The 12308-nt window shown below is 41.0% G+C and overlaps 1 protein-coding gene across 1 annotated transcript in view; it reads left to right on the plus strand.

The window, feature by feature from the left end:
* LOC112069379 (homeobox protein EMX1-like) overlaps window positions 1-12000 on the plus strand; it is a 16838-nt gene extending 4838 nt beyond the window's left edge. The window contains exons 2-3 of the mRNA XM_024136703.1: window positions 9237-9421; window positions 10631-12000. Of these exons, the coding sequence (XP_023992471.1) occupies window positions 9237-9421; window positions 10631-10801 (356 nt within the window). The 3' untranslated portion in view covers window positions 10802-12000. The remainder of the gene's footprint in view (window positions 1-9236; window positions 9422-10630) is intronic.
* The last annotated feature ends 308 nt before the right edge of the window (window positions 12001-12308 follow it).

Genomic DNA, 12308 nt, shown 5'->3' on the forward strand with positions numbered 1-12308 from the left:
GGAGGTGGAATAGTGGTAAATAAGGGGAAGGATGGTGTAAATAAGGGGGAGGATGGTGTAAATAAGGGGACGGATGGAAATAAGGGAGGATGGTGTAAATAAGGGGAAGGATGGTGGTAAGGATGGTGGTAAATAAGGGGGAAGGATTGTGGTAAATACGGGGGAAGGATGGTGGTAAATAAGGGGAAGGATGGTGGTAAATAGGGGGAGGATGGTCTATTTCAATATAAAGTAGGGGGAGGATGGTCTATTTCCATATAAAGTATACGTATAGAGAAATAATAGTTTTTTCTTTCTCTTGAATATGAAAAGGAAACCATCAATACAAAAATTATAATAATCTACTATATTAGGATTATGCAAATAATGATAATGTTTATCCTCCTCATGCAGTCCATCTTTATCTGACTGTTGGTTGGTTGATTGATTGATTGTTTGTTTTCTGTCTGGTTATAAACAAAAAGGACTAAACGACAAGAAGAAGAGGAGCATTCTATGAACTATCCAATATGTCTGGAAAATAATGTTTACAATGCAGTATCCTATAAAATTAACTTCCAACACATATCTCCTGGCATTCAACACCCAAAATTTGTCAAAGCAAACCTCCAGACCATCAACCATGAGATGAATTTTACTGCTTGCCTTCCTTCCTGGTGATAACAATCCCATACACACTGAAATGCACCCCAACGGCTACACACTGAAATGCACCCAAAGGCTACACACTGAAATGCACCCAACGGCTACACACTGAATGCACCCCAAAGGCTACACACTGAAATGCACCCCAAAGGTTACACACTGAAATGCACCCCAAAGGCTACACACTGAAATGCACCCCAAAGGCTACACACTGAAATGTACCCCAAAGGTTACACACTGAAATGCACCCCAAAGGCTACACACTGAAATGCACCCCAAAGCCTACACACTGAAATGCACCCCAAAGGCTACACACTGAAATGGACCCAAAGCTACACACTGAAATGCACCCTAAAGGCTACACACTGAAGGACCCCAAGGCACACACTGAATGTACCCCAAGGTACACACTGAAAGCACCCCAAAAGCTACACACTGAAATGCACCCCAAAGCCACACACTGAAATGCACCCCAAAGGCACACATGAAATGCACCCCAAAAGCTACACACTGAAATGTACCCCAAAGGCTACACACTGAAATGTACCCCAAAGGCTACACACTGAAATGTACCCCAAGGCTACACACTGAAATGTACCCCAATAATAAATAAGTGCTTACATGTGTAGGACTAAGATCCTGTTTATATTGTGCTGTTCTCAACCTCTCTCTCTCAACCTCTCTCAACCTCTCTCTCTCATCCTCTCTCAACCTCTCTCTCTCTCCCTCTCTCAACCTCTCTCTCTCTCTCAACCTCTCTCTCTCAACTTCTCTCAACCTCTCTCTCTCTCTCTCTCTCTCTCAATCTCTCTATCTCTCAATTCAAAACAATTAACTCTAAACATTACACTTATAAAAAAATCCAAAAGAATAAAGACATTTGAAATGTCATATTATGTAATAATTACAGTGTTGTAATGATGTCTTGGTGATGAACACAGCTCTCTGGCTGGCGCTGCCATCTGCTCCCTGGTAGTCATGTTGGAGGCATGTTCCCCCATGTTCCCCCACCCGCTGACTACAGGCCAAAGTGTTGAAGGCTCATCCTCTGGAGGGTATTCCCTCTGTTGCTGGGGCTGAGCCACCCTTACAGTCTAGGGTTAGTATTCACAAAGAGTCTCAGAGTCGGAGTGTTGATTTAGGATCATGTCGCCCAGTACATATTATTATATTTATTATGATCTATAAGGATAAACTGATCCTAGATCAGCACTCTTACTGAGCATTAGTGGTCAGCCTGGTGAGTTCTTCCTCCAGTCTCAGTCTTCTCCAGAGGGATTTGAGTGGAGGTTACGCCATAYGACAGATGATGCCAGTCTGACTGTCTATCTGAGTGGCTAAACCACCAGCCAGAACCAGCATGGAAAGAGATCAGGGTGCCTTGTGAGCATCAGGCGACAAGTGGCTAATCTGCCCTTGAATTCCATCCTGCTAGCTAACGTTCAAAGAGCAGGGGTCTCCAACCTTTTCTAACATGTCGCGAGCTACACATTTTTTTYCTAGCCATTAAATAGGCACAATCTTCTCTTCTCCTCTGCAGCTCTTCCCCAGGTCTTTAGTGTTCCACATAAAATAGTGCACTATGTTTTCTTCCCAATATATCTGGTAAAATAAGGGTTAATAAACAACTCTAAGGTGGGCCCTATAAAATCTTTATATTTTCCCAAATTCTGTTTTCTCAGTTAAATTTTTCCTGGTTTTTGATTACTATTGTTTTTCACTCTCAAAAGTACAATTGTTCATAGAGAAACAACGAAATTGGATGTTCTGAGTGCATGTCAATGGTGAAATCACATCAGAAGACCATTTTTTTTAGGCCCTGAAGAACACATTAGGATTTATGAGTGTAATTCCCCTTTAATTGCGCGTCTGGCTCTTTAATTGCGCATCTAGCGAGTGAGGAATGTGCGATATAATTTGCCGGTCGAGTGATGGTTCTAATGCCAAAGTTAACAAATGACAAATAATAGATACAAATKATTTACTTACTCGTGATATACTTCTGCCAGGTAAGACTACTTTGCAGTTAACATTTAATTGAGACCGTTTTGGGKAAATTATTTCTGTAATCCCACTAGATGGTTATCACATTAAATGGCCACACACGGAGTGATAGACAAACGCGCACACCACACAGACCGACAGGGGCAATATTGCTGGAAATTAATTGGCAGATATGGTGTTAGGTTTGTCTTTTTTAAGCCAATAGTGGCTAACCAGGGGTGGGATAATGTCAATGTTGCGTCAATTAGAGAGTAGCTGGGAGCTTGCACTGTCTGATGCTTGTGAGATTTGCTAATGACAGTTTGCAGTGGAACACACGAAAATTACATGTACTTTCAGAATTGTTTGGCAAGCTACTCATAGGTGATCTGGTAGCTACTCATAGGTGGGCGGTGAGCTACTGGAGACCCCTGACAGACTGACCAGGTGAACCCTTATTGATGTCACTTGTTAAATCCACTTCAATCCGTGTAGATGAAGGGGAGGAGACAGGGTAAAAAATGATTTTTCAAGCTTGTTTAGACAACTGAGACATGGATTGTGTATGTGAGCCATTCAGAGGGTGAATGGGCAAGACAAAAGATTGAAGTACCTTTGAACRGGGTATGGTAGYAGGTGCCAAGCGCACYGGTTTGTATCAAGAACTGCAACACTGCTGGATTTTTCAYGCTCAACAGTTTCCTTTGTGTATCAAGAATGGTTCACCACCCAAAGGACATCCAGCCAACTTAATTAACACAACTGTGGGAAGCATTTAAATGAATATGGGCCGGCATCCCTGTGGAACGCTTTCTACACCTTGTAGAGTCTATGYCCTGAGGAATTGAGGCTAGTTCTCTGGACATAAGGGGAGGGGTGCAACTYAATAGGATGGTGTTCTTAATGATTTGTCCACTCAGTGTATATATATTAATCTGTGCATGGGGGGAAAACATTGTTATAGCATTGTTTTGAGCAGAAGGTGTAGTCGCTTTTTTGTTGTTGTCTTGTAATAAGCCACCAATACCCATACAAGCCGAGGAAACCTACTATTAGCTACTATTACCATTTGCTATTACCAKKTGCTATTACCAGGTGCTATTACCAGGTGCTATTACCAGGTGCTATTACCAGGTGCTACCTGCAAATAATGTGTTGCTGCCTTGCTATGTTGTTGTCTTAGGTCTCTCTTTATGTAGTGTTGTGTTGTCTCTCTTTATGTAGTGTTGTGTTGTCTCTCTTTATGTAGTGTTTTGTGTTGTCTCTCTTGTCGTGATGTGTGTTTTTTTAGTCCTATATTTTTATTTTATTTTTGTATTTTTAATCCCAACCCAGCTTCCTGCGGGGACGGGGGTGGTTGGCCATCATTTTAAATGAAGAATTTGTTATATAAAACTAGACTTGACTTAGTTTAAATAAAATAATAAGAAAGACTGCTATTAGATTAACTGGATGTCGGACTCTATCAAACTCTTCAAAACCTCTTCATGTGTAACTCAGAACCGTTGTCTGTGAGTAGTGCAGCAGGTCATATCAGACCTGCTAGAGAAGATATGAAGAGTTGACCATAAGCRCATATGTTATGCTAGGGAAGAAATACATGGTTGTTTCCACAGACAGTGCTTTCATTTAACTCATTTAACTGTCTGTAGTAGAGAGTATCAGGTCAGTTTCTAACTWGGTTTATATTAGCGTGACATTATCATAATTTTTTAGTTTTTTGTAGACTTAATGTTTCATCATAGCAATATCACAACAAGGTATTTCCATAGTACATGTAGTCCTATATTCAGTACACGTTTTGGTCGCTTTCAAAGCTTGTGTACCATAGCATCAGTATTTGCTAGTCCAAGGTCAYGGTCAGTTTGATGGCTTCCGTGTATCCATCTCCTTTCGTAGATGCTCCATCTTCGGTCCATGTTTTGCATGTGAATGAATGTGGCTGGACACTGTAGCCCTTCTGTCGCTGATTTCATTCATTTGGTTTGACAGACTCCTCATTGCTCACAGCTTTCGGTGCACACACTGTCTCTCAACTGCCGAGCTGTAACCGACTTTTGCGTACACGTGTTTGAGGTTATATTTGTGCTGCAARGTTCTTTTCAAGCCAGGCACAACCTTTTCATGTGGCGGTCAAATAATTTATTGATGGATTTGCTTATGTAAAATATTTAGTTTTTTTATGTGTCATTTTAATAAACGAACCCTAATCCTGGGAGGGCAGATGTTGGGCCTGTGGCGAGAAGAAAGTCATGTACACAATGAAACTGAAAGACAAGGACATTTTACTATTGCCCTRTGTTGAATGAAGTCAGGTTTGTTCATACGATTCAATTTGCTTAATTGCACAACACTTCGTCTTCACAACAATTGTTTTTTGCATTTTCCCAGCCCGAGATATTTACGTGTGATGTCATATGAGGCGTTACTGAACACTTAGGTTTCATGCTCAGCGTCGAATACACTAAAGGCCCTACATGTATACAAATGAGGTTAATGTCACAATATAGAGAGGTGAAGTCCCTGAACTGCTCTACGGTCGTAGAATACCCCTCTAATTCTGAATGAACCTGTTGTCCACAGTTATAGAATACCCCTCTAGTTCTGAGTGAACCTGTCGTCCACAGTGGTAGAATACCCTCTAGTTCTGAATGAACCTGTCGTCCACAGTGGTAGAATACCCCTCTAGTTCTGAATGAACCTGTCGTCCACAGTGGTAGGAATACCCCTCTAGTTCTGAATGAACCTTGTCGTCCACAGTGGTAGAATACGCCTCTAGTTCTGAATGAACCTGTCGTCACCGAGTGGTAGAATACGCCTCTGTTCTGAACTGAACCTGTCTCACAGTGGTTAGAATACCTCTCTAGTTCTGAATGAACCTGTCGTCCACAGTGGTAGAATACCCCTCTAGTTCTGATGAACCTGTCGTCCACAGTGGTAGAATACCCCTCTAGTTTCTGAATGAAACCTGTCATCCACAGTGGGTAGAATACCCTCTAGTTCTGAATGAACCTGCCATCCATAAGTCATGAATGAAATAATGGGAATCAGTATTGAAACTAGACAATCTAGTTCTGGACGTTTTATTGAGGCTAGCTAAGAGAAGTGTTCACAAAGCTTATGGAATAAATCACTTTAAATTACAGTACTATTAAAACGCAATACACGTGATTCATGTCTTTGTTACGTTTTGCACAACGAAGCAATGTCCTAATTAAAGTATCTTATTTTGAAACACTTTGATCTGAATAGCAAAGATACGTTTCTCTCACAATAAACATATGCTTATACGGGCCCTCTGTATGTTCTCGATGGGCCGTGACCAATGTTCTCTCAACAACCAAAAATTCCCGGCACTGAGCAAATTTCAGGTCTGCTGAGCGGAAACTTGAATGTTGTGAAAATTCTGTGCAACTTTCAGCGCACGTTTACTGTGAACACTGAGGCTGTACCCTCTTTAAGTTAGTGTTAACAGTGGTCAGGTAGGCTACTGTGGCTATTTGATCATAATGTAGGCCTAACAGAGTGGCCTACCATCAAAAACAATGGAGAAAATGCATCCCATAACATTTTAACATGGAATTAGCTGTTCTATCATTCAGCATACAGTAACAGACAATGTGTAGTGTTCAGTGTAGGCCTACATTCCATGAGACGTTTGAAATAAACATGCAGGGCTTGACATGAACCTGTTTATCCACTTGTCCTTCAGACAAGGAGGCGACTGTAAATTATGTTATGTTGTTTGATGGAAGAAACCACTTTACAAAATAAATTGCATCATTATTCCCATACCATTATTACAGAGAATCAGACACATTTTGCTTCCCTCTGCCTATTCGCTACTTAGCTTATTCAAGCCTGTCTCAAAATACAACACTGCCCCTTTAAGACAAAAAGCTCTTTACCTGACTGGCTTTTCAAAGATGTGTAGAAATGTACACGTTTTGTAGGAAGCAGTCACTCCCCCATTGCTGACTACAAATGATCTGYAACTGGGCTATTAACACACTAACCAGCAAWGGATATGAACAGAATGTGCACACATGGCTACATGCAGCTGTCCCTTTGATCTCAAAACAAGCACATCTACTCATAACCGCTCATGCTGTTAACACAGTCCAGTTCAAMGTAAATGGCACAGATCTATATATGGCAAKGGTCTWTTTGYATATAGGCCTACTATAGCTCTGATTGGTTATACCGCACCTATCTGTKTAGAGTACGGGCTGAGTCATGCGTGTCACTGCAATAAAATCCTACTCCGATGCGTTCTGCCTACAACAAAGTCTCTTGCATAGTTAGTTTTGCATACTAAGTCTCATACTAAGTCTTGCATAGTTAGTTTTGTTTCAGTATGTTGCATTGAAAGGGGCTAATATTGCATTGATTTCGATCACAATTCCCACAGTAAAGGGAAACGTTGATAGTGTTAACTAAGGGGGAAAACTCTAGAAAGTTGAGTGAAGTTCAGTCTCGTGCTTCTCTCGGTAGGCTCATATTTATTCTGCCAGTAGTCCCAGGGGGAGCTATTAGAGGGAATATTGGTCATGACCATGATAAATCAGGGAGGTGTTTCTTCTTTCAAATGTATCTCTCTGTGTGGTGTGTGTGTGTGTGTGTGTGTGTGTGTGTGTGTGCGTGCGTGCGTGCGTGCGTGCGTGCAACCAATAGGCTCGTTGTTGAAAGTCCCAGTCCCTTTATCTGTCACCAGTTCAGATTGTTCTGGAGATGGATGTCGTCCATGGTGGCTGAACCAACATGTCACTATGTACATTTTGCAACGGTGCTATTTCCTAACTGTGATGTCATTCAACGCTGCTATTTCCTAACTGTGATGTCATTCAACACTACCGTTTCCTAACTGTGATGTCATTCAACACTACCGTTTCCTAACTGTGATGTCATTCAACGCTGCTCTTTCCTAACTGTGATGTCATTCAACGCTGCTCTTTCCTAACTGTGATGTCATTCAACGCTGCTATTTCCTAACTGTGATGTCATTCAACGCTGCTATTTCCTAACTGTGATGACATTCAAACACTACCTTTTAATAACTGTGATGTCATTCAACGCTGCTATTTCCTAACTGTGAATGTCATTCAACACCTGCTATTTTCTAACTGTGATGTCATTCAACACTACCGTTTTAATAACTGTGATGTCATTCAACGCTGCTATTTCTAACTGTGATGTCATTCAACACTACGTTTTAACTGTGATGTCATTCAACGCTGCTATTTCCTAACTGTGATGTCATTCAACGCTGCTATTTTCCTAACTGTGATGACATTCAACACTACCGTTTAATAACTGTGATGTCATCAACGCTGCTATTTCCTAACTGTGATGTCATTCAAGCTGCTATTTCTAACTGTGATGTCATTCAACCTACGTTTTAACTGTGATGTCATTCACGCTGCTATTTCCTAACTGTGATGTCATTCAACGCTGCTATTTCCTAACTGTGATGACATTCAACACTACCGTTTAATAACTGTGATGTCATTCAACGCTGCTATTTCTAACTTGATGTCATTCAACGCTGCTATTTCTACTGTGATGCATTCAACGCTGCTATTTCCTAACTGTGATGACATTCAACACTACCTGTTTAACAACTGTGATGTCCATTCAACAGCTGCCTATTTCCTAACTGTGATGTCATTCAACCTGCTATTTCCTAACTGTGATGTCATTCAACGCTGCTATTTCCTAACTGTGATGAATTCAACACTACGTTTCTAACTGTGATGTCATTCAACGCTGCTATTTCCTAACTGTGATTGACATTCAACACTACCGTTTAATAACCTGTGATTGTCATTCAAACGCTGCCTATTTCCTAACTGTGATGACATTCAACACTACCGTTTAATAACTTGTGATTGATATTCAACACTAACGCTCATTTTCTAACTGTGGATGTCATTTCACGCTGCTATTTCCTAACTGTGATGTCATTCAACGCTGCCATTTCCTAAATGTGATGACATTCAACACTACCGTTTCCTAAATGTGATGACGTTCAAATGTGATGTGTAATGCATACAGTATATCATCTCCTTAATGATAAATCCGTCGACATACTAGAACAAGCATGTGGAATGAGGCGTGGTGGCATTGTGAAATGGAGGATGATATCACAACCTAACATTAGTAACTTTTACATGTACATGAATCAATTACTCACGTTATGGGAAAGTGTCATGAATGATGAGTCAAGTGAAGAAGCCCATCGGGGCACATTGATATGGCTGATACTGACCTAGAGAGCAGCATGCAATGTGTTTCGACACTGATGCCCTCCTTAGCAGCATGCACTACGTATCAACCCTGAAGTCCTCCTTAGTCAGTGCTTTGCCCTCTTTTTGAAGTGTAATTGGACCAGCTATTAATCACAAAACAACACCATAGCCCACGAACAAAAAACACTTAGTACAAACCATTAGTATCAGTTTGCTGAGTTGTACAACAGTTAGTGTACAACAGTTAGTATACTCTAGCTTATCTCTTTACACATACAACGAGAGCTGCTACGGTGTCATTCCTGTCTGTCAACCCTAAGTCTAACCCTCCACTTCCTCTCCCTCCTCTCCTCTCTCCAGGTGAGGACAGCAGCCCAGAAAACCTGCTCCTTCATGGGCCTTTTTCCCGCAAGCCGAAGCGCATCCGGACAGCCTTCTCCCCCTCACAGCTCCTCAGGCTGGAGCGGGCCTTTGAGAAGAACCACTATGTGGTGGGAGCAGAGCGGAAGCAGCTCGCCAGCGGCCTCTGCCTCACCGAGACACAGGTGAGTGGTGAGGGGGCACAGCGATCTTGAACGCACCCGTAACATGTTTTCTAACGCGCTCTAAACCCCTAGGGGTTGAAAGCCAATTTATGCTCGATCAGAAAATGTGGTTGAAGGCTCTGTATGGAGGGTGTGACGCGATTACGGAGCCACGAGGCTTCCAGATCGAGCTCCGTACCGCGTCACTGTGCGCCTCCCAAATGTTTTAACAATGCCAAGGGCTCTGCATAGCTCCGTATTGACATGATTGCTTGACGGTATGTGAGGGCGGCAGGTCCTGTATAAACACAAACTCATTTCCTTGACAACATCCTTCACAACAGCTCTGCCCTGACTTCAGAGGCCGTTTCGCAGTAAATGCTGTACGGACACGGGCAGAAGTCGGATTTACCATGCACAGCCTTTAAGGCATGGCTGCATTCCAGAGCGCTGAAACGGATATGASTAGACTCGTAGTCAGAACTCCACAACACCCTCTCAACCAACGTATAGCAAAACCAGGTTTCTCCACCACACGATGTTTGTCCTACAGTAGCTATGGGGATGGGCAAGGTGATGCCAATAACTCATGTAGTTAATTTCACAATTATTATTAATGACCTAATTTCTCTAATCACATCAGAAACACGCTGCTAACCAACAGCAATTCAGGCTTTTCGCAATCATCTCATGCAATATATCATGCATTGGGAATACAGTRTTGCGATGTGCTGAACTTTTAATTTCAAAAGAATTAGGCCAATTATTGAATCAAGCTTGTAAATAGGATATAAAAATGACAACCAAACAATGCCTGAAAATTAATTWAAAAATATGATGCTCTTTGCACGGCAAAAAGCTGTAAAGAACGACAGTATGTGAAGCCTTAGGCAGGCGAKGTTTGGCAGTGTTATAGAAAGAAAATGGAAGCAGTAACAGTTTTACACCCTGTGAAATATTGTCTTGGCAAAATCATTGTTGCTATGACACTTTGAAAAAAAGCTTCGCTTAAAAATCATAGGGCAGATACATGCAKACACTTTGCGTTATTATTCTATAACTAGAAAAGGTACGTTTACTAAAGAAAATGTGTGTGCTTGCTTCAGCTGTCTCAAAGTATTTCACGGAAGTGGAAGAAGGAGTTGTAGTAGTTTTTACAACAAGCACACTTCTATATTTCACCATTGTTTCTTCCAGTACTAAACGTGATGTCTCTCCTTTCTCTCCCAGGTAAAGGTTTGGTTCCAGAACAGGAGGACGAAGCACAAGAGACAGAAGCTGGAGGAAGAGTCACCTGAGTCGCAGCAGAAGAGGAAAGGAAGCCAGCACGTCAGCCGCTGGAGAGTGGCTACGCAGCAGGGCAGYAGCCACGAGGACATCGATGTCATCTCAGAGGACTGACGTACGTCGTCGGTGTCACCTTGATTGAACCGTCATAAATCATTCAACATGAACGCACACTGAGCGACTGCTGACTGACTTGTGTCTGAATATGGGCAGTCTGTGTGCTCYTCTGAACACCTGATTTGATTTGACCTTTGACACCACCTGTTGTTGATCAAACAGATGAACAACTTTAATGAAAACGATCAGAATGACTTCTTCATGTTGGACAAAAKAACTCTTGTTTGATCGTTAAAGAGACAGATCTGACATTTTGTAGCTGAAGGGTTTTTAACCCAAGTTTATCATGTTATTACACAGCTCCGGCTGCTGTAAACGTGGTGGATATCTGCATTTGGTCTATGTTGCTTGCCGTAGTAGCACAAACTACTGAAGAGAGACTGTTTGACTTGGAGGAATTGTTCAGTACAGTTTGTTACTCTATTGTCTACCTGAACTTGAGATTGTCCTTACTCACATTTAACAAAACATCATTATTGTTTTAGCGTTTTCAGTTTGTTGATGTGTATCTGTACAATGCTAAATATGCACAATATGTTTGTGGTAAAAAATAAGCCATTGGTATGATAGCTATAGAGGAACCTGCTGTTTCAGTTTAGGATTTTGTTTGTCTTAATTATAGTCTTTAGACCAGTCCCACTGAAAAGTAGGTAACCMCCACTACAGACAATAAATCATACTGATGCCATGTTACCCTGACATATGTTTTTGATTCTCACATTGGAATAGTTTGGACAATTTAAAGTGTAAGTATTTATACAAATTTAAAAAAAGGTATTCTATGCATCTTTTGTCCTTGTTTTGTTTCCTCTGGATTTAAAAAAGGCTATTTTTGTCTAGTTTGTTACTTACTTTAAATTCATTCCACGTTTGCTTTTGCCTTTGACAAATATTTGATAAATTATATTGAGACCATGTAGAATGTACATTACAACTTGTCCACAAGAATGACAAGAAAAACAAATGTACCTCAATACTACATTTATTTCAGCAACCGTTACCATTCCTGAGATATCATGTTACGTAGCACTTCRTAGTGGAATATACATTTGCATTTGTTTTAAATAGATTAGAAATAATGCATTGTAAGTAGGAATCTTTGTTTTGACCTATTTCTCCCGAGAGTGAACGTTTTTGTACTTTCTGTGTGTGGTCAGATGACTTTGGAAAATAAAAACATCTACCGATATTTATTATGTGCRAGTATGTCTAAGCGTTAATTTTCGAACCTATTTTCAACATCCTATAATTGTCGACATGTCATCACTTCAAACTACAAACACATATCGGTTAAATGACACAGAACTTGAAAAGTTAATTTGATACACAACGATTTGTTATTGGTTATTTGGTCTACACCTTTGTAGAACAGCTGTTAATCTTTTTTTTGTGAGCTGCAGTTGAATAWTCTTAGCTACACGTCAAGGCATCAGCGTATATTTGTTAAATTAAATATATATTTTAAATAAAGTACAGAAGGCCTAGCATAGCCTATATACAGAGC

This window comes from Salvelinus sp. IW2-2015, unplaced genomic scaffold (assembly GCF_002910315.2).
Source record: "Salvelinus sp. IW2-2015 unplaced genomic scaffold, ASM291031v2 Un_scaffold996, whole genome shotgun sequence".
NCBI classification, from domain to species: Eukaryota; Metazoa; Chordata; class Actinopteri; order Salmoniformes; family Salmonidae; genus Salvelinus; species Salvelinus sp. IW2-2015.